This window comes from Meriones unguiculatus, chromosome 3 (genome assembly GCF_030254825.1).
Source record: "Meriones unguiculatus strain TT.TT164.6M chromosome 3, Bangor_MerUng_6.1, whole genome shotgun sequence".
Classification (NCBI taxonomy): Eukaryota; Metazoa; Chordata; class Mammalia; order Rodentia; family Muridae; genus Meriones; species Meriones unguiculatus.
Window position 1 is genome coordinate 3,860,139 of NC_083351.1, and position 21,864 is coordinate 3,882,002.

At 58.8% G+C, this 21,864-nt stretch overlaps 2 protein-coding genes across 10 annotated transcripts; one reads left to right on the forward strand and one right to left on the reverse strand.

Moving 5' to 3' along the window:
- Positions 1–1,607: 1,607 nt before the first annotated feature.
- Positions 1,608–16,964, forward strand: Espn (espin). 5 transcript variants are annotated; one of them, XM_060378978.1, is made up of 11 exons: positions 1,608–1,664; positions 2,248–2,449; positions 3,272–3,555; positions 6,165–6,410; positions 6,500–6,686; positions 7,741–7,767; positions 8,802–8,947; positions 9,023–9,298; positions 13,986–14,065; positions 14,154–14,165; positions 16,031–16,964. In XM_060378978.1, exons 1-11 carry the CDS (start codon positions 1,656–1,658, stop codon positions 16,173–16,175), a joined length of 1,614 nt encoding a protein of 537 aa, XP_060234961.1. In that variant the 5' UTR covers positions 1,608–1,655; the 3' UTR covers positions 16,176–16,964. The 5 variants fall into 5 exon arrangements, with proteins under 5 accessions (XP_060234961.1, XP_060234962.1, XP_060234963.1 ...); XM_060378979.1 differs by lacking the exon at positions 7,741–7,767; XM_060378980.1 differs by lacking the exon at positions 6,165–6,410.
- A 218-nt stretch (positions 16,965–17,182) lies between these two features.
- Positions 17,183–21,777, reverse strand: Tnfrsf25 (TNF receptor superfamily member 25). Of its 5 annotated transcripts, XM_060378993.1 has the most exons (10): positions 21,202–21,777; positions 20,593–20,719; positions 20,249–20,383; positions 19,784–19,936; positions 19,641–19,695; positions 18,933–18,988; positions 18,729–18,824; positions 18,521–18,558; positions 17,932–18,112; positions 17,183–17,786 (listed from the first exon to the last, which is right to left on the reverse strand). In XM_060378993.1, the coding sequence occupies exons 1-10, from the start codon at positions 21,232–21,234 to the stop codon at positions 17,458–17,460; spliced, it is 1,203 nt and encodes a 400-aa protein (XP_060234976.1). In that variant the 5' UTR covers positions 21,235–21,777; the 3' UTR covers positions 17,183–17,457. The 5 variants fall into 5 exon arrangements, with proteins under 5 accessions (XP_060234976.1, XP_060234974.1, XP_060234975.1 ...); XM_060378991.1 differs by having other exon boundaries at positions 18,521–18,555; positions 20,628–21,777; XM_060378992.1 differs by having other exon boundaries at positions 17,183–17,756; positions 20,628–21,777.
- Positions 21,778–21,864: the final 87 nt, after the last annotated feature.

Genomic DNA, 21,864 nt, shown 5'->3' on the forward strand with positions numbered 1-21,864 from the left:
TTATCTGATTTAAATCTTAACAGACCCTCTCTTGTAGAGTGTGGTCATGGTCCCATTTCACATATGGGAAGCCCAGAGGTCACACAGCCAGTAAATGGTGGGGTCCAATGGCCGGGCTTACCCTATGACCTACCTTCTTTTTTCTCTCCTCCTTTCCTGCCGAGGATTGAACCTAGGGCCTTGGGAGTGCTAGGCAAGTGATTTACCATTAAGCTATGCATGCAGGTCTTTCCCCATCTGCCTTTTAATTTACTTTGAGCTTGCTAAGTTGCCCAGGCTGGCCTCGAACTTGTGGCCATCCTCCTATAGCCTCCTAAGTAGCTAGGATTACAGCCATGCACTATAGTGCCTGGAAGGAGCCACCTCTCTTGACTAGTACACATTTGCTCACTTTGTAGTTAATTCGTAACAATAAAACAGTGTGACCCCTGTAAATTATTGTATTATATGCTTACAAAGCCGTGAGATGACCAATCAGGGCTCCGGCTAAGGGGCAGCTATTGCCCCAGCTAGTAAAAGGCTACCTCAGGGCAGTAGAGGAGGAAGAACATAGGTCTCACGGCCCCCGTCAGAGGTACGCTGTCTCCAGGGCCGAGCCCAGCCTTTGGAGGAGAGAAGGCGATGGCCCTGCTCTGTTTGCTAGCGTGTGGCTGTGACGCTGGCTGGGGTCAAGCGCAGCTGAAAGGCTGAAAGGCTAGGGATGAACTTCTGGAACGGGCCTCCCAGAGTAAGCAACAGGTCACAGGCATCCCATCGCTGGGGCGTGCAAGCAGGGGTGGACACTGTGGGGTCTCCATCTGCCCCAGGAGTCCCCTCTGGCTGAGTGTCTCTGAGTGTGTAGCCCCAGAGCCCTGGCACCTCCTGAGAGCCTGCCAGGCTGCAGCTGCTGACGGTGGTTCAGCCGTAAGCACCGCTGTTGAATCCTGACACTGGCAGGTCCTCTGCTCTGTGCTTCACAGTTCATCTTTGCCGCATCCCTGCTACTTTACGCTGAAGGCATGTACCAGGTACCCTGCACTGGCTGGTCACCAACTTTGAACACCTTTGCCCCATGGAGCACATACTGTTCATTGCCACTTACACATAAGAAACTCGGGTGTAGAAAATATTGGGATATAATAGTACATAAGATGCCTACAACCCCACAGTCAGTGAGTAGAGAAGGGGAAGTTAAAGGTGTAATTCCGGGCTGCGAAGCCTGTGCCCCAGCTTCTAACTTCTGTGGACTACAGAGGTCAGGGCTGGGTCCCTGTGCTGCCCACTAGTGTTAGCCAAGAAAAGAGCACCCCTAGGTTGTCTTCCCCTCCCCTGCCCCCAGTCATCTTCAGGGCCTCACCTTTCCTTCACAGGGTACATAGGCAACAGGGCCTGGATCCCTTGATGTGATGGGGTAAACAGCAGGATTTGGTTTCCTTACCCAGGCAGGCCCAGCAGCAGCAATGACAGATCCAAGCCATGGAGGTAGCTGGCCCAGAAAAGGCAAACACTAATTACAGGGCCAATGAGCCTGGCTGCTGTGCCGTTACCTGGTGCCAGCCTGCTTCCCTCTCCCAGGGGGCCTGTGACACTTCTCAGGCAGGGAGGGGCAAGGGGCAGGGAGGAGCAGCTTTAGGCAGGAGGCAGCAGAGGAGCAGGCTTGCCGGGGCAGGGACAGCATGGGCAATGTAAGTGGGTCCCTCACCCTAACGTGCTCCCAGTAGACAGGGGCAGGCCTGCAGTCAGAGGCCCAGCCGGTGGGAGGGAGGAGAGAGAGTTGGCAGCTTCAGCTGGGGCATATCCTTTGGGCCCAGGCTTCCTGCCACCCCCAGCATCCCATCAGGAGGTGGACTGGCCTAGGTAGGGAGCCGACAGGCCAAGCAAGTTAAGATGGGTTGCAGCCAGTGGAAGGTGAGTGTCCCTTCCTTCTGCAGAAGCAGCCTCTGGGGCCCTTTGCTCACAGATGCATAGGAGCCAAGGCCTTCTGCCCACTGACAATGAGGACAGCCTGGAGCAGGGCTGTGCCCTCTTCCCCTTGGAGGTGCCGCCCAGACCCTCCTTCCCAAGTCTCCGCCTCCCTGAGCAGGGGAGATCCAGGTGGGCGTTTCTCTGAGGCCTGAAGTGCTGCCTGGAGGGTCTGCTCTTGACCCCTGTTCTGAGAAGATGCAGAAATGGTGGAGAAAGCCGGAAGCAGCTTGGCGGGTTTCTCAGTGAAGACTCGTGATCCCTGGCCTGGAGGCTCACCCCACAGCTTCCCTCCTTCCCCTTCAGAGCGTGGAGCACCGAGTCCTGTCCCGGGATCCATCCATAGACCTGGAGGCAAAGCAGCCTGACTCGGGCATGTCCTCACCCAACACCACCATGTCGGTCCAGCCACTGAACTTTGACCTTGGCTCACCCACAAGCACCCTCTCCAACTATGACTCCTGCTCTTCCAGCCATTCCAGCATCAAGGGTCAGCGCACTACTCGAGGTGAGTGGACTCGAGGAAGAAGAAGGAGAGGGGGAGACAAAGCACAGGCTGCTGTCTGTGTCACTCGTCTTAACGTGGGGGAGGGGAGGCAAAGAGCTGGTACATCCGCAAAGCCCATGCTCACCCAACACATGACTCATTGCTCTCTGTTCTAAGCTACGAAACTCAAAGGTGCACATACAGACAGGTGTGCAAGTATTCATGTAAGCATGCACAAGCACAGGTACACAGTCATGCAGATAATGTACATACATACATACATACATATACCTATATTACACAGACAGAAGCCCTCTATTTCCCTATTGCAGACATGAACACACACACAAAGTTCCCCAGCCCAACCCATATTACACAAAAATACAGAGGGGCAGAGTTAAGTACACACATAACAAAAGCCCTCAGACAGAGCCAGGAAAGTGTGTGTGTGTGTGTGTGTGTGTGTGTGTGTGTGCGTGTGCGCGTGTGCGTGTGCGCGCGCGCATGCACTGACCACGCCCTGAGCAGGAGCCCAACCCTGCAGTGTCTGTTTCCCACCACCAGGTGGCAAGCAGAGCTGGCTGCGTGAAGCCTCAGGACTCCTGCCCTACCTGGCCAGGTGGTCCTACTCCACAGGACCCTGAACCCAAAGCTTCCACAAGTGTCCCCTTGAAACCTGAGAGCACCACCCTCCTCCCAAGGAGGCCACAGCGAGCCATTCCAAGCAGTGACCCCAGTTAGCCTTGCTGCTGGCTGAGCTGGTCTGCAGTGTTGGGACACCTTGGATCTGGGGTCCATTCGGCAAACTTACACATCCTGCTTGCTCTTCCACCCCACCCTCAGGGCTCCCTGGTGCAAGAGCTGCAGACTTACAGAGCTACATGGATATGCTGAACCCAGAGCTGAGCTTGCCTCGGGGCAAGACAGGGAAGCTGACACCACAACTGCCTTCTCCGCCACCGCCGCCAAGCTTCCCTCCGCCACCGCCACCCCCAGGCACCCAGCTGCCTCCACCTCCACCAGGCTACCCGGCCCCCAGCCCCCCTGTGAGGCTGCAGGCAGAAAACATCTACATGCAGACCAAGAACAAGCTTCGCCACGTGGAGGTGGACTCCCTCAAGAAGGAGGTATGTAAAGAGGGGCCCCTGTTGCCTGACGGGCCAGTAGTAAGACTAAGCTGACTGGCCTGATGAGGCACTGGCCCGGCTGGCTTGTGGTCACAAATCGGGCTCCCTGGGCCCAGGGCAAGCTCAAGAATTGAAGGTCCTAGGCAGGTCCAGGAGAGCTCAGCACCAAACACTGGGAATGGGCTGGGGTGAGGTGCAAAGCCACCATTCCTAGTGAGGAGTTGAGGCTGAAGCACAGACACGGAGCCAGCAGGGCCCACTGAGGAGCTGTGCCACCCCGGGCAGAGTGGCAGGGCTGTCATGGCATTAGCAGAAAAAGCACACAGTTATTGTGGATACCTGTAGTGCAAGGCTCAGGTAGAGAATGCTAAGAATGACAGGAGGCAGCTGGTGCTGGCACACGCCTTCAATCCCATCGTGAGGGAGACAGAGGCAGGCGGACCTCTGAGTTTGAGGCCAGCCTGGTCTACAGAGCGAGTTCCAGGACAGCCAGGGCTACACAGAGAAACCCTTTCTTGAAAACAAGCCAATAAAACAGAGCAAACAAGGAAGGAAGAAAAGAATGATCCTTGAGGTGTCTTCCGGGTGAGGCGCCCTGGGGTTTGACTAGAAGGTGAGGGCCAGAGGTGGGTGGGAGGCTGAACACACACCAGCCGTTCTGCTACTCCCTGCCTGGCTAGCCAGGGGAATAGAGGGTGAGGCTGGCTCCTCCTCCCACGGGGTGAAACAGGTTAGCGGGAAGGCTAACTCCCCTCCCACCCATAACCTCCGGGTGGGTGGGGAGGAAGGGGTGGGCGAATGTGAGGGGCCAGAGCATCCGAGGCCTTTGGACGTTGGCCTACAGCTGGGTCGCAGAAGCGGGGCAGATGTAGTAGCGGGGCCCAAAGCAAGGCTAGTGAGCGGGAGAGGTGAGGAGGCAGCCTAAGACCACAGGTGGCCAGGTGTAGGGTGGCAGGCCTTAAGTCCTGCCAGAGCCCAGGCCTTGCGATTCTGTCCCCAGCCCAAGGCCCGCCACCCCAAGGTGGAACTGAGTGATCAGTTTGCACAGGTGAGCCCGGCCACAAAGCCGCGGAGCGAGGCGGCAAGGGAGGGACGCCGCCTTCGCAGGGGCGCCCTCACCACCCACCTCCCTTCCGGCACTGCCGAGCTCTCCCAGATTTCCTCTGAAGGGGGAGAGAGAGATTGGGGACAGGGTGGGAGGTGCCTGAGGCCCGCCCACTTTCGACGCCTGGCACGGCTCCGGGGCTTGCCCATAACCGTGCCCACTCCCCACCGCAGGGCCGGAGTGCCAGGGTTCCCCCGGTCCCCCCGTGGTGTGTTCGTGCAGAAGAGCAGGCGCTAATAGGCTTTACAAAGGGCCCTTTGTGCGGGAGTTGCGTCCTCAGGCGCGGGCCGTCTGAACTGTGGGCTAGAACTGGGTTTGAGGGGTGTGTGCCTCCATGGCTGTAGTGGGTGCCGAAGGGGCTGGCTGACCCAGAAAACAAACCCGGCGTGTAGGTGTCGTGTTTCCTGTCACGTGAGCCTGGTCCGGCGGGGTGCGGAGGGTCTGAGGGCATAGCAGACATGCAAAAGCTTGGGTCTGGGTCAGGGGATCGCCCCCACCTGGTCAGTCAGTCTTTGGCCACACCGCCTCTTCTCCCTTGCCCAACGCAGGCCTTAGCGGGGAGCAACGGAGCGAGAAGTGGTTTTGTCACCCGAGCCCACCCGGCCACCCTTGAAACTTGAAGCCTGGGCCCGAGTGTGGTGTCGTTTACATGGCTAGCGACGGGTTCCAGATGCGGGAGGGGAAGGCCGGGGCGCGACCTGGAATGGGGGGGGTGCACAAAAATGAGCAGTTTCACTGCCGGGGGTCAAGCCCTCTGACGGTCCTGGCAAATGATTGGGGGCGGGCAGGATGAAGGTAGGGTACTCAGGGCTGAGAGGCGCAAGGGGCGGAGCCGCCCGTGGCCCTGGCGAGCAGCGGGGCTCCTGACGTCCCTGCCCGCTTGGGGGTTAAGCCTGGGATTGGCGGACCCTGGGTGATGTCAGGCCGACCGAGCTCCTAGGCGGGCCGCGGGCTGTAACCTGAGAGCTGGGATCAGGTAACGCAGGTGTCGGGTCCGGGCCGCCCCCGCTGCCAGGTGCACAGCGGGGGCCACCGGAACAGTCGCAGGTAGGAGCGCCCTAGGCTGTGGGCACCTGAGCGAGCAGAAGCGTCCTTCCTACCAGCTCTAGGCAGGGGCCCCTCCAGACCGCGACCCCTACCAGAGAGGGTCTGAGGAGCCTTGCGCGCTCTCGAGCGGTTGGTGGAGCAGCTAGCAGGGCGCAGGAGCCCTCCGGCCAGGCGGGAGCTGTCCCAGCTCAGGCTCCCCCTGGCGTCCAGGCTGGGCCACCCCGCCCTCGGGTCCGCCCCTTCTGGCCTCCGAGGGGGCCCCTGTGCCCTTGGCCCTAACCCAGACCTCTCCCTGTGGGCCGGCCCTTTCACCAAGGTCCCCACGCCCCCTGCCCCATTTTGCACGCCGAACTGGGGGGCCCAGGGACTCGGCCGCGAGCCCCCCAGGCAAAGAGTGGGGAGGGAGGCGCGAGGGGCATCCGAGCCAAGCGCATCATCCGCCACTGTCTTCCTTCAGCCGAGCTCCCGCGACGGCCACTCGGGGCTGCGCAGGCAGGACTCGGGGCTGCTCAGGCAGGACCCGGGGCTGCTCAGGCAGGACCCGGGGCTGCGCAGGTACAACACTGGACTGCGCAGGCAGGACTCCAGCCGCAAACCGCGCTCGTTCAGCAAACAGCCCAGCACGGGGGACTACTACGGCCAGCTGGGCCGCTGCCCGGGGGAGCCGCTGGCCGCACGCCCGGGCATGGCCCACAGCGAGGAGGTGCGTGTCCACCAGCCCGCACCCGCGGGCCGCCCGGGCCCGGGCCCTGCCGCACCCTCCTCACTCTCTGGCCACTGTGCTCCCCGCAGGCGGCGCTGCTCCCCGGGAACCACGTGCACAACGGCTGCTCAGCGGACCCCAAGACGTCGAAGGAGCTGCCCCCGCCGCCGCCGCCGCCGCCGCTGCCCGAGGCCCTGAGCTCGCCGCCGCCCGCCCCACCTGTGCCCATCGAGGGCGCGGGCTGCGGGCAGCGTCGCTCATCGTCGTCTGCGGGCAGTGAGTAGGGGCGGGAGAGGGGTGGGGGCGGCGCCAGCTGGAAAGGGGAGGGAGACCTAGAGACCGCCCCCTCCCCAGCTGCGACTCCCCTGGTCCTTCCTTTTCCCGGGCTCTTCTTTCCAGACCCTACCCTGTGGGTGATCAGGGAACAAAGTTTTGAGTCGCTCCAGTCCCACGGAAGGACTGGGCTGAGTGTGGCGCTTGGGGAGGTATCTGCCCTCTCTGGGCCTTCTCCTCTGTAGCTAGGGAGAGCTCCGGCTGTGGTGGCGGTGTTTCTGAGCAGCCTGCTGCAGGGCCCGAGTGGCTACCCACTCTTTTCTTCCGTGCCCTGCATCTTCAGTCTGGGCCTTCCCAGCCTCCAACTCTGGTTCCTTCACACTAAGCGCTGCGCTGAGCTGCTCTCAGCTGTGACGGGACTCTTACTGATCGCTGTGCGTGGCTAGGAGGGCAAAGACAGGTCCCATCACGTTTTCCTTTCCTTAGGCTTTGTGTGTGTGTGGTGATGGTGATCGTGAAAGACAACTCAGGGTGCCCCTCAAGCAGGGTAGGCACACTCTCCATCCCTGGGCTTGGCATCCCTGCTTACAAGTTAGATGGAGACCAGGACTGCTGGACACTTCCTTCTGCCAGGGATCCTGGAAGGTTCTGGTTCTCCCATCCTAGTGAGGCAGGGCTCGGTGCAGAAACCATACTCGGTGGTTCCAGCCCAAGCTTCATGTCTGACCAGACTACCGGGGCAGTTCTTGCAGAGCCTGTGGTAGCATAAGCACTCCTGGCTGAGCAATCCGCCCATTAGCTCTCAGCCGACCCCAGCTTCCGTCACCTCTCCGGATTCCGGCTGCCCCGGCCAACTCCGATGCCAAGATGGCCTCCCTTAGAGGACTAGATGGACCACCCTTGTGGGGCCCCAGAGTGGCCTGAGCCAGGGTCACAAGGGCAGGAGAGCTCCTCCCCTCTTCTCCCCTCCTGCCCTCCCTGGTCCTCTTGCTGTCCTGGTTTCACCCAGCCCCCGTTCCTCTAACTTCACTGTCAATTCTCTCCTCTCGGTTCCTAGAAGTGAGAGTCCTGAGACACAGGAAGAGTGAGTAGTTGCGCGGGCTCACTGCTAAGGCGGCTGAGGCGTGGGGGAGGTGGCTTGCCCAGAAAATGAGACAGAATGGGCCTGGGGCTCAGGAAAGGGCTTGCTAGGGGCTAGCAGGTGGGAGGACCCGATGCCCCGAGCGCCTATGACATCACAGCATCCAGTGCCCAGCGTGCCAGTTTGCTTAAGTAAATGAGCCGGCGGCATGCTCTCCTCTCCGGGATGCGGCCCTGATCAGCAGCCCTGGCATCTAGGGAGCTTTAGTGTCACTTTGTTCCTGCCCCCATCTGGGGCACCAAAGACAGCCTCCCCAAGTACTCCTTCACCTCCGCCAGCCCTGCTGGAAAATGCAAAGTCTGTCCAGGTATTTGCATGCCACTGGCCTGGCCCTTCTTCCTGCATGCCCTCTCCCATGTCCTCAGTAAGCTCCTTCTTCCAAGGTCCCCCAGGGCCACACAGTGCTTTGCCATAAATGTATGCTCCGCTTTCGGCCAGTGTGTCTGCTGTCTGTCTGTGGGTGTGGTGGGGCCGGGGAGGGTCCAGCTGGGTGGCACTCCAGGGTCCTGAGTGTTATAGCCATAGAGGCTCCAGTGGCTCAGTCCAAGGGTCACTGGGCTTTGCTGATGAAGGGAGAGAGCCATGGGGAGACTCCGCCCTAATGGGGCTGAGCCAGGAGAGCTGGGACAAAGGTTGGGTGGTTAGCCAGGTAGTGCCTGGAGCTGGGCAGTTGATGGTGGGCAGAGATCTGCTGGAGTCCCCAGGACTGGCCCAAGAGCCACCATGAACTCCCAGGGGCCTCCGGGTGGGGGCCGTATGCCCAGTGAGTAAGACCTGGTGGGGTCACCATGGCCTGGAAGTTGATGGGCCACCTTTGGGTACCCTGAAAGCTAACCTTTGGTGTCCCAGGATCTGGAGAGCTGCCTCTGGGCCCAAAGGTGGGCCCCACCCATCTGGCTTGGCGAGGGGGCCTGGGGCAGGAGGGAAATGGGAATGCTATCCCACCACCAACTGAACACCTCTTCTCCTGTGGACAGGCACCAAGTCTTTCAACATGATGTCCCCAACGGGTGATAACTCAGAGCTGCTGGCTGAGATAAAGGCAGGCAAGAGCCTGAAGCCAACACCGCAGAGCAAGGGGCTGACCACAGTGTTCTCGGGCAGCGGGCAGCCAGCCTCCCAGGTAGGCACTGGATGGGTGCCCCGCCCGGGCTCCCAGTGCCTGCCTGGTGCTCAGCCCTACCGCTTCTCCCGGCAGCCTGAGTCACCGCAGCCATCACCACAGCCATCGGTGTCACCTGCGCCATCTCGGCCCAGGAGCCCCACCCCACCAGCCTCTGGGCCTCAGCCTCTGCTCAATGGCACCATAGTGCCAGCACCGCCCGCCACACCAGCACCGGGAGTTCAGCTGGATGTGGAAGCCCTCATCCCCACACTTGATGAGCAGGGCCGTCCCATCCCAGAGTGGAAGCGCCAGGTGATGGTTCGAAAGCTGCAGCAGAAGATGCAGGAGGAAGAGGAGCAGAGGAGGAAGGTGGGTGGGGTGCAGCGTCCTAGGAAGCCGTGGGGTCTGCACTGAGCACCAGAGAAGCCCGTCACCCTTGGGAGAGGCGGGAATACAGGACTCCCTGTATGCGCTGGCCTCTCTCTTCCCGCCTTCTGCTGCCCTTTGAAGTGCACTGTCAGTGTTTGTCAAACTCTACTGTGCCTTCAAGCCACTTGGGGCCATACTAAAGAGCGGCCGTATTGTGCTTTGGGGGCATTTCTAGCAAGCTCCTGGGTGGACCACAGTGCGTGGCCAAGAGAGGCCTTGGGTGCAGGCTGACTTGAGCTCTATCCTGGCATTGCCACGCTCCAGCCGCCGCTGTGAGACTTGTCCAGCCTCAGGTTCCCACATCTGTAAGACGATTTGGTCATCCAACAAAGGTTCCGTGACTGCCGTCTGCATTCTGTGCTCATGGTTGTATCCCTTGAGGGTTCACAGTGACTGTATCAAAGCCTGCTATCAAAGGTGGCTGTGGAGGGGTGTGTGTGTGTGTGCGTGTCAACAAGCAAGTAAGTGTCCCTAGGAGATGATGAGAGCGAGTGACAGCTTGGGGTAACAAGCAACTGAGCTTTATGGTACTGGGTGGTCAGGAGCACCATGGACCTCGGTGCCACTCATTTGGCTTCCAGCTGTGGCTGGGGTGGTGGTAGGGTAGCAGGTGGTGATGGGGCAGCCCGGGGTGAGAGGCTCATGGGAGTCAGTTAGGAAAAGAGTGGGGTGAGGAGAAAGGCAGGAAGAATAGGCTGGTCTGGAAGTCACAGGGGCTGTGTCTCTGGGCGATATTTGGTACGTGTGATGGATGGTGAGAGTGAGGCTCAGCAAACTTTGAGAATGGGCCCTGGAGCATGGGGTGCCCGGGGACAGTTAATTGGGGAGGCAGGGTCATCAGATCTGTGTGGGAAGTAAACTGTACCAGGTCTAGATGGATATGGCTCTAGAGGAGGGGCTGGCTCCCATTTTATGGGCTAGGAGACTAGTTTTAGCCTCTTTAAGAGTAGAATAGGGAGGCTGGGGAGATGGCTCAGTGGTGAAGAGCACTGTCTGCTTTTCCAAATGGACCCGGGTTCAACTCTCAGCTCCCACAGCTATCTGTACCTCCAGTTCCAGGTGGTCTGACACACTCACACCAATGCACATAAAATTAAGTAAATTATTATTTTTTATTATTTTTAAAAAGTGGAGTAGGAAGCCCGCACAGTGGTGCACACCTTTAATCCCAGCACTAAGGGAGGCAGAGGCAGGCAGATCTCTTGTGAGTTCGAGGCCAGCCTGGTCCACAAAGCAAGTCGAGGACAGCCAGGGCTTGATGCAGAGAAACTCTGCCTCGATAAATAAACAAACAAACAAACAAAGAGTGCACTGTGGCAGGGCAGAGGAAGAAAGAGGGGAAAAAAGCGAAATGGCCTTTCATCTAGGCATGTGAAACATTGAGGGCTGGGGCTGGGCGGACTTGGCAGGAAGCCTGAGAAAGGATTTGTGATCGGGTGACAGGAGAGGAACTCTGGGGTCTGGCTTGAAACTAGCAGGCTGTGGATCGGGTAGGGGAAGGCCTCCGAGCCTCAGCTTCAACGCCTTTCGCCTTTCGCACGGTCTTTGGTTGGTGTAATGAGCGACCGAGCCTGGCCGGGAGAGCCGTTCTGCGGGCCTGCCTTCCCCGCCCCAGCCAGTGCTCTCCACCAGCAACCAAAGCCAACACTGCTGAGAGTGAAGCCCTCCGGCAGTGCCATCTCGCCGCCAGCCAGGCGGCGGGTCCCTGCAAGCGCAGCCCAGCGGAGCCATTACACCACCCACGACTTGCAAAAGGCCGCCGCCGGCTCTCCTGCGGGAGCTGGGCCAGAGGGAGACGCGCCCCCTCCCCTCTCTTGTCTCCCCCCTGCCTTAGCTGACCGCGGCCAGCCCCTGTTGCTACCCCCCGGAGGGCTGGAGGTACTCCCGTGAACACAACGCCATCCTGGGGCCCTTTGGCGAGCTCATGACCGAGGCCGACATCCTCCGCATAGAACAGCAGATTGAGAACCTCCAGGTGTTGCACAAGGCAGAGAAACTGGAGGCGCGCCTGGAGCAGCTGGAGCTGGAGCTGCAGCAGCTGCTGCCCGTCTCGGCCGCCCTGTCCGCGCCGCGCTTCACCGTCGACCCACGGCGCATGCACGGCCGCGCCGCCGACCTGCCCGCCTGGTGCAGCAAGATCTCCACGCTGCTCAAGAGCATGGCCACGCTGCTGGCCGCGCTGGGCGGTCGGCCCGCGCACCTGGCGGAGCTTCTGACTGCGGACACGGGCCAGCCGCTGGCGCCGCTGCCGGACGCGCCCTCGAGGCCTGGCCCGCTCTGTCTGGGCCGCTCCCATTCGCTCAGCTGGTGCCGGGAGGCCGTGGCCCGGGAGATCCTCGAGTGTGGCGTCTCGGTGCAGGACCTGCGCGCCGCCTACGAACTGCGCGCTCAGGCCGCGGCGCCCGCCCAGAGCCTGCGCCGCAAGCTCCCTCAGCCCACCAGCACCCCGGACCGGGAGCCCATCCTGGAGGAGGACTACATGGCGATCGGTTCCAGTGAACCGAGAGCCCTCATCGCCAATGGCCTGTGGGCTACAGAGGAGCCCCTGGGTGCTCTGGAGCCGCCTGAGCCGTGGCTCCGGGAGGAGGCCCAGCCGGAGCCGCTGGCTGGCGGGCCGCCGCTCTCCGCTGAGCTGCCCAGCGTCCAGGGCTACATCGACATGCGCAAGGAGCGCATCGTCTACCTCTTCTTGGAGCACTGGCGTAAGTGGACCTTCCAGGGACCCGGGCGCCATGCCCAGGCGCGCCTGCGCAGACTGCTACCCCGGGTGGTGGCCTCTGGCGCCAGTCCGCTCCCAGAGGCAGAGGACACTGTGCAGCAGCGACCAGCTGGTGAGGCCCCGGACAGCGGCCCCGAAGAGCGGCTGCTACAGCTGCTGAAGCAGCGGCATGTGGTGGGCAAGCTGCTGGGTCACTGGAGGAGCCTGCTGAGGCAGGGGTCGGCGCACCAGGCGCCCGGCTCAGAGCTTACACGAGGTCTGTACTGGCCAGAGCACTTCCTGCCGCCGCTCGACGGCGCCCCGCGGAGGTATGACAGTCTCACCCTGGACCTCTTCATGCTAGGCTACTTCCAGCTGCTGGAGATGGGCCTGAGCCGCGAGGAACGGAAATTCCGCCACTTGCTGTGCTATGAGATGTTCGACCGCCTGGGCAGCCGCCCGTGGGAGCTCATCCGCCAGTTCCACCGCGCAGTGCTTGAGGAGGTGGAGGCCGGCACGCGAAGCTGGGAAGATGGCTTTGAAGACCTCAGGCGTCAGTTCTTCGGAGACAGCCCGGAGTCCGAGCCGGCTCCGGAAGAGGCTCGAGAGGAGGAAAATGGGGAGGAGAAGGAACAAGACCAGAAGGAAGAGAAGGAGGAGAAAAAAGAAGAGGAGGAAGAGAAGGGGGAAAAACTTGAGGAGGAAGAGAAGAGAGCGGAAAAGGAAAAGAAAGAGGAGGAGGAAGACAAGGAGAAAGGGGAGAGAAAAGAAGAAATAGAGGAGAGAGAGAAAGAGCCCACCGGAGAAGAAGAATCCGCTCCTTCTCAACCACAGGGCCCACCACAGGGCCAGTCAGAGGACCCAATCCCTGCACTTCCGGGGCCTCCCGCTGCCCCTCCCCCAGCCTCAGACCTGCCTAGTTCAGAACCCCCAACTGAAGAGCCCTTGGAGCTGGTGTCTGAGATGGGCGAATTCAGCAATGAGGACATCTGCCGCTACATCGACCGGAGCTTCTCCTTTTGGAAGGAGAGGGAGGCAGAACTCTTTGACATCTGACAGCAAATGTAGGGTTTAGTTTTATGCCTGGATGCCTGTCTGACATCTAGAGGCCAGAATCAGACAGAAAGAACCAGATTTTCAAGACACCTGAGGTCCCTAGGAGGGAGGAAGTGAGGCATTTGTGAGATTGGAGGGGCGTGGCACACAGGAAGTCAGCTGTTTCTCTCTGTGAAGCCAAACAGCAGGAGCACTCTGAGTTAAGGCACTCTGGGTTCCCTGAGGCAGTTAGGTTCTGCCTCTGCATCTCTGGTTTTTGCCTGGGTTCGCAGCCACCTCCTTGAGCCACCTGTGCAGTGTTCTGTGTGGTGTGTGATGTGCACAGACCCACCTCTTCTGTACCATCCAAGGAATAAAAGCACTCTGTTACAGGCTGTGTCGGTACCCTCTCCCCATGTCATTATAGCCCCATTGCTGTGCAACAACCTAGTCGCACTAAGAGCAAGTATGGGCCCACAGGTTTTCCGTAGTGGGGAGCCGGGGGCAGTCTGGGCCTCCCCGAGAGGACCAAGTGTGTTGCACAACTCTACAGCTGCCTCAAAATGCTGGAAGACAGACTTACGGCCATCAGGCTCTGTGGTACATCCCACCCAGCTACTTTTCTGTCTGTTCCCCTTAACCTCCCCTGATCTGAGTGGCTCCACCTCCAGGAAACTGGTTGGGTCACTGGGGAGCAGGAGGCTCCTTCTGAGCTGGCCATCACCAAGCAATACCTGATTGTACCATAGGAGGCCACCAAAAAGGTCTTTTCTTGCAAACACATCTATATTCTGCCCGCCCTGAAGTCTCCATGTACCCTGGGTGGGATGTGTGTGACCCCAACCTGAGAATCTCAGGTCAAGCTGGTCCTGAAGCTGTATGGTTGTGTTTTAGGAGGAAGAGGAGGAGGCCCGGCTGGCCAGCCTGCCTGCCTGGAGACGAGACATTCTTCGGAAGAAGCTGGAAGAGGAGAGGTGGGTGTCTGGGGAGGCTGCCTGGCATTGAGTTTTGACTGTCTCTGAGGTTGTGTGGCCATCTAACACTGTCTCTTTCTCCTTCCAGGGAGCAGAAGCGGTAAGTACGGTACTAGTCCAAACCTGCTTCCTCTTCCTACACGCAGTCCCGGAGGCTTGTCCCTTGGCAGCCTCATCCAGCCCATCATTCAGTCCTTGTCCCATAACCTTTCAGCTCCCAGTAATAACACAGACCCTTAATTATTTAGCACCTGTCCCTCAAAGTCTAGCTCTGACACTCGGATTACATTCTTAAGTTACCGAGACCCCGTCTCCTATTAGCCTAGCTCTCCCCAAGTGTGTTTAGCACATACCTTTAGTCCCATTGGTAGATCAAGGCAGGAGGGTTAGGAGTTCAACGCCATCAGCCAGCTCAAGGCCAATCTGATCTTGTCTCAAAACAACAATGACAAAAAAACAAAAACCCTGCCCACTCTATCATACAGGACTTTTTTTTCTTCTTATGGGGGTGGGTAAAAGAATGAGTACAGCAGGTGCCTGTGGAGGTCAGAGGTATCAGATCCCCTAGAGCTGGAGTTACAAGTGCTTACAGCCACCCAATGTGGCTGCTGGGACTCAAACCTGGGTCAATCTTAAAGGCTGAGCCATCTCTCCAGGCCCAAGGACAGTCATTTTAATCCCAGGACCAGTAAGTTCAATCATCCATGTGTTCCCCTCAACTTAATTTCTCTAGGGAATCTAGCCTGTGCTGTCAAATAGAAATATGATCTGTACCACCTATGTAATTTTAGATTTTGTAATAGCCACACTGAGAGAATTTTTTTAAAAATAGAGGTAAACTTAAATTTAATACTTTAACCCAGTGTATGAAATTGGGTTAAGCATTTCAGTGTGAGAGTTATTGCTGAGAGCTAGTGATACAGCTCAGTAGACTGCTTGCTTAGCACGCAGGAAGCCCCGGGTTCACTCTGGTATTGTAGACATCTGGAGTCATGGGGCTGGAGCAATGACTCGGTGGTTAAAACACTTGCTGCTCTTCCAGAGGACCCAGGTTCAACCCCAAGAGCCCTCAGGGCAGCTCACAGCCATCTGTAATGCCAGTCCTAAAGAATCCAATGACACCAGGGTCCTCCCCGGCCACCGGCCACCCATGTCGTGTAGCGGCATGCATGCAGGCAAAATCCCACACACATGCAACTAAGTGAAACTGAAAACAAAATAACAACAGCAAAAACCCTGGAGCAATGGCACAGGCGTGTCATTCCAGAATGCAGAAAGATCAGAAGGTCAAAGTCAGCCTTGTCCAGAGCAAGTGTGAAACCAGCCTGCAATACATCAAGATTGCCCCATCTCTCTCTCTCTCTCCTCTCTCTCCTCTCTCTCACATCATATATATGAGGTTTTTTTTCCTTAAAATTTTTTTTAGTTCTCAAACTAGCATGTGCATGCCAATTTGAACATTTCAATTGCCCAATAACCAAATACGATTAGTGGTGGCCCGGTCATCAGAGCAGATCTATCCTTATGCTTTTTCAGAGTTGAGAATTAAACCTTGAGTGTTATTACAGGCAAGCACTCTACCACAGAGCTAACCCCTGTCCCTACAGGCTGATGGCCTGGTCCCCAGTAATGAGATCCCCCAGCATCTCAACCCTATCCCCCGCCACTTAGATTGACAGCTCCCTCACAAGTCTTGTCTCCAGTGACAGGCCTCCTGTCATTGATCCCCCGAACTCCGTAACATTCAATCCTCACACAGGGCCACCTAATGACCCAGCACCTCTTTCCAGTAACACTCCTCCACAAAATAATCCAACTCCACTTATCCCTCTCCTCTGAGTATCCCTCTAACTCCAATATGACCCCATGAGAGCCCTGGGTCCTCAGCAGAGTGGGCCCTGCCTCTCCCACTGCCATCCTGGTGTCTGGCCTCAGGCATCACTGAGTTTTACCACCCTTAAACAGAAGAGAGGAGGAGCGACAAAAGCAGGAGGAGATACAGAGGGCGAAAGAACAGTCAGAGAAACTGCGGACACTAGGCTACGACGAGGCCAAGCTCGCGCCCTGGCAGCGGCAGGTCATCCTGAAGAAGGGGGAGATCCCTAAGTAATAGGAGTCTCGGCCTCTGTCTGCAGCCTCACAGATTCTGAGAGATGGGGAGCGGCCCCCAGCCCCCGCCCCATCCTGTCAGGTTGGTGCGGAAGGGCTGGGAAACTTGACGCCCTTCCCTTCGGTGCAGGAACCCTCCCTACTCCCCTCCCTGGCCCCACACCCTCAGCCCTGCTGCTGGAGTACTCTCCTATGCGCTGCTGTTGCCTGGAAAAAGTGCCCAAGCCGCTGACGAGAAAAAAAAAAAGAAAAAAAAAAAAAAAGAGAAAGAAAAAAGATGCTGCTTATTTGCATGCTCACTTACATATATTTGCATGTTCATCAACCCAGTGCTGAGCTCTCCCCAGCCCCGTGGGTGTGGGTGGTGACTTTTCCCGCGGGGCGCATGCCCTTCTGCAGCCCCCTCCCCCGCAGCCCCGAACCGCATTGCCGGCGGCGCATCCTGGGCGGAGGCCGACCCTAAGCTCGGGGAAGGGGTTTTCCTCCCTCCACGACCCAGATCTGTGCTGGCCAGGGCCGCGCTGCATTTCTCATCCCCAGCGAGGGTTTCCTCTCAGTCATTTGTTTACCAGAAAGGATGAAACTTGCCTGTCGGGGCGGAGCTGCCGCTCCCGAGGGGCCCCCCTTTTACATCCCCCGCCCCAGCCCCAATTACGCCTTCTGAGTCCCCAGCCAGGACCTCCGCTCCCCTGATCCTTTCACTGCCCCAGTGATGTGATGGAGGGCCAGGGGCCCTGTTCTGACCACATCCCCCAACCCCTTCCTTTCCCCATTAAACCTCTATCCGCCAGCTGTGGCTCTCGTTCACTCTCACTCGCCGTCCTAGTTACTTTCCCTTTCTGAAGCCACTTGGTTGTGGCGGACACGGGAGGGCACTGGTTTCCACTGTGTGCCTCAGTTCCCGAGGCGTCAGGACCCCCAGCCCACTGAAGGCCTGGGGAAACAGAGGGAAACAGAGCACCACTTGATACCCATAACCCCCAACTGAAACACCCACAAACTGCTTTTCTTAAGGTATTTAATACCAAGTCCAAGCTCAGGCTAATTAAGAGCTGAGCGACCATTCACTTGGTCCCTTCCGGTGTTTCTCATAATGCTTCCCGTAGCTGGAGCTCGGAGCTGCAGGTAAGCAGGGATGAGGCGGCCGGCCCTGCTACGCAGGACCGTGCCGGGGCGGGGATGGGGGCCTAGTAAGTGACATAAAATGTCTACACGCATAAGTAACAATACTTAAGGCTCCTTCAAGGGTCACTGGGATGTCACGGTGGTTCTGTGGGCCTCACTCACGGGCCGCGCTGCAGGCGGCTCCGCAGGTCCTCAGCACAGCCTTCCAGCCCCATGCGCTCCAGGGCGGCATAGATGGCACCCAGGCCTGCAGGCTGCTGCTGGCGCCAGCGCTTCAGCATCTCATACTGCTGGTCCCGGAAGCGGCAGATCTCCACTTCCACCGCCTCAATTTCCGCCTCCCGCAGCCCCAGCGTGCGCACGAACTCCTTCCACCGTCGGGCTGGGACCGCATCCATCACGTAGTAGAGCTGGGGGCCGGGCTGTAGCAGGGCAGCCGGCGAGCCTGCGGGGAGCGCTGGCGAGAGCGGCGGTGCCAGAGGAGGGCCTGAGCCGGGCAGGGACGTGAGGGTGCTGCCCACCGGAGGGCCCAATGGTCCTCTTTGGGGAGGGCAGATACCACCCAGCGAGGACAGAGCCCCATCTTGGATTTGGGAAGATAGGGCGAAGCCTCCGCTACTACGGCCCCTTACCAGGAGTTGTGTTTGACGGCAGATCCCAGGACTGCGAGGCCTGGTGGCAGGCCACCTCCTGGGTCGGGGAGGAACCACTGGCCCAGCTGTTGCCCACCAACTGGATGGTGGTGCAGACTTTCTCGGCACTGTCCGCCGGTGTCAGGAGGGTGTGGGCGCTGTCTGAGGCTGAGTGATGAGTCTAGAAGGTGGGAGTCACCAAGTCAGCAATGCCTATCTAGGAAGGCCCCTTCGCCAGCCTCTGGGCAGGGGTGGACAGTCCTTGGCTCAGGCAGCAGAATGGCCTCCCATAGGCTCTGCGTGTCCAGACACACCCCTGTGGCCCAGCAGTAGGCTACTGTGTTTGTCCGGAAGTCTGTCTCCCAATCCTTCAAGAACCCATCGCTCTGAATTTTGGCCTGCGGCCCTTGTCTGACTCCAGTACACAGTCACTGAGAGCCGGTGCTGTGGATGGATGGTCCTTTCCACTGCCAGCTCTTAGCATATTTGCCTGTTAGGTCTAGCCTGTGCTAGCAATCATGATACGTGCCAGGAATCATCACCCTCCTGGTCCCAGAAGCCAGAATTCTTCCCAGTACGGAGATGTTACCTGTGGTAAGGTCAGGGTCTCCGTCTCAGCCGTGTCTGCTAATAGAGACAGAGAGGGCCTGGTCAGCAACCAGGCAAGGCCCCTGTGCTTGAGTGCTAGTCAGTGCCTCTTGAGTTTCCCCCTCTGCATAAAGTTACAGGGCTCTAGAGTACCCATCCTTACCCCAGGCCTCTAGTAATACATGTATGTAGGCCATGTATGGACTTACCGGGAACCACAGGCTTACAAGGCTGCCATCGACAATATGCACAGATCAGGGTGGCCCCAAGAAAGAAGGCCCCTAGAAGCACCTGGACCCAAAATACTGAAAGAACAGTAACCAGTGAATGCCAGCTGGCAGCCAGCCCTGCCCCACACTGGCCATCCCAGCCTTCCCGCTGGAATTCCCAGAATTCCCAGCATTGTCACCTACTGTGCTTCCAGCCACAGACCGCAGTGCAAGCCTCAGGACAAGGGCTGCTGAAGCTCCTGCGGAAGGAGAGGGGCGGGGCTGGAGGCGACCCAGGCCTGCCAGACACCTCCCCTATGCTGTAGGGGGTGGGCTTCCGCCCTGTCCCAAAACATTCCCGGAGTATTGCTGAAATGTCCATTTGGGTCACTAACATCAACCATCACTATTGAGTTTCTAGCTAGAGTTTTTATCTCTAACTCCTGGGCAGTCCTAGCACCTAGGGTTAGTGTCTGGGTACAGCAGATACTCAAGGGCCTGGATGGACGAGCAAATAAGGCACCTTTCCCCTCATTACAGCCCAGGGAAGAACATCCCAGCACCCTCATATTCAGAGGGAAAACATGAAATCTCAACTTGCCAAGGACTAGCAGCAAATCCAGTCTCAGCCTAAGTTTCAAAGCTCTATCAGTATAACCAAAGAAATGATAAATCCATCCTAAACATGGGGGCGGAAGGGCTAAGGGAAACTGTCAGAAAGTGAAGATATGCCCCTTTCTGTATCTGCGCACCCCTTTACCACCCTGTTTGTCTGAAATGCCCCTCCCACGGCACAGCCAAGCTACCCCCAGCTGTATCTTTTCCCACCTCTAAACCCGCAGCACCTCTCCCAGAGTCCCCGTCCCGTGCCCAGCCCCCCTTCCCTCCGGCCCAGGACAGCCAGCAAGTTACGTGGGACAGGACACGCAGCCATTGCCATGTTCATAGAAGCCGGACGGACAGGACCCTGCAGACCAAGAGATGGTTTGCGTCAGGACAGGAGGGCGCTCAAAGAAAAGGGCTTCGGGGCAGACAGCCCAGAATGGGGCACTCACGGGATGGTGTAGTCTCACAGTCTGAGCATGGGATGCAAGAGAAAGGTGAAGTGTCCCCACATGGCTCTGTGGAGCAGTCAGGAAACCAGCCTGCCTGGCAGCCACAGTGGGTGTCTGATACCGCTGAACAGTTCGCCAGGGTCACTTGAAAGGCTGTCAGGAAGATGGGAACACGGACACATCAGGGCTACTGACCTCCACAAAGTAGCTGAGGACGGTCTCCCAGGAGAGGAGACGCTGGCTAGCCCCACAGCTACACGCTGGCTGCTCACAGGTGACCAGAGGCCGAGGCATGTGGAGGCAGCAAGGCCACTGGGGAAAGGAGAAAGGCAAACGGAAGCAGAATACATGCTGGACTGATCACAGCGGCCTCTCTCCCAAAGGCTGGGCCCAAGCCCTCCTTCTGAAAGGCCCTGGCTATTGCTTGGCCTCAAGAGTCCCCCAAGCCCTGGGCAGACCCCTCACCCTCTTCATCACAGACTTGGCAGCGGGTACAGTCAGTCTTAGAGTGGTTTTCCCTGGCCAAGAAGGTGCCAGGAGGGCAGGGAAGGCAGGCGTTGTCGCCACAGGGCTCCGCGCAGCGGGCCGTCATGTAGTGTCCTGTGGAACCCAGGCAAAGGTCAGAGTCCAAGGCTCCTGGACCCTTCCCACCTGCTCCCTGCCTTTTCCTCCCTCCCTTCCTATTCCTGGCTCTCTGCTTCCTTCCCCCCTAACGTTGCCACCCCAGCCTCACTGGACCCCATCCCCAGCCTGCCTCACCCCCCCACCCCCAGCCTGCCCTCCTTCCCTTTACCCCTCCAGCCACTTACCCATTGGGCAGCCCCTGCAACAAAACGGCCCATACCTCTTCTGTGAATCACCGGCACAGTCACACCTGCCAGGAATGCTGCCCTGGCCCTGGCCACCAAGCAGCAGCAGCAGCAGTAGAAACAGAGCCTGGGGAGCATGTGCTGCTGAACCCGGCGTAGCTGCCCCAGAAGGCGACCTCCCAGGCTCCCCCTCCATTCCTGAGGCCCGAGCATTTGCCTGACTGATTTATTGCTCAGGCTCCTGGGTGCCCATGGGTTCTGGGAGTGGGACCAGTTTCCTTCTCCCTGTCTACAGACCCAGTTTATGAACAGAAGAGAAAGGCCCCTTGCCAGCCCTCTGCCCATTTCCCCTCCACCCAGCGAGATGGGGCCACCTTGGCCCCAGCCATGACTTCTGAGAGGTGGAGGCCCCCAGACCCCTCTTTCCCCGGGAGCCTGTGCTTCCTCTCAGCGGAAGGGCGCGCCCGAGCCTCTAACTAGGTCGTCGCTGGAGGCAACCCAGCCCTCAGGGAGGTCGGAGTTGAGCGCACACCACCCCCACTCCCTGCAAGGCTTAGCACCAAGGCTGCAGTTCCAGACTGTTTCCTGGCCTCCAGCGACCCCACTCACCTCCACCACACAGCCCCGCGGCCTTGGCTCCATGGCTCCAGCACCCGCAGGGCCCGGGCGCTGCTCTGGTGGAGCAGCCTGGGGCTTCCCCACTAGCCCAGCCCCTGTGTTCCTAGACTAGAGCCTGCCCGCCCACCACCCGCGCCACCAGAACCTCCGCCTCAGGGGATGGCCAGGGTGGGGTCTGCCGTTCTTCGTTCTTCGGAAGCTGAGGGGATATGCTCCTCTACCAGACCCGCGCCACGGTGCACACTCCGCACCAGAGCTGACACAGGCTTTGCCTAAGGGGCAAGACTGTATCCTAACCCCATTCTGGGTCTAGCTACCCCTGAGAACTATTACTTAGGTCCAGGGCAAGTGACTTTTTTTTTCTGGGCCTCAAGTACTTAGACAAAGGCAGGCAACCTAGGCAGGAGAACTACATCTCCCAGAATCGCTTACTATGCATGGTGGGATGGTCACGGCCTAAGGAATAACCTCTAGACTCTACAGTCTTTAAGATTCACCCAGGACAGGGCCAAGAAGCATTTCCTGGGGGTTCCCATTAATAGTGGCCTCCTGGCTGTGGTGGAAAAAGCTTAGTCTTGGGGTGTTGGCCCACAGTGTCTCCACAGGGTTCCTACTGCTGCTGGTGAGACACACAGGCCCCGCCCACCAAGCCCA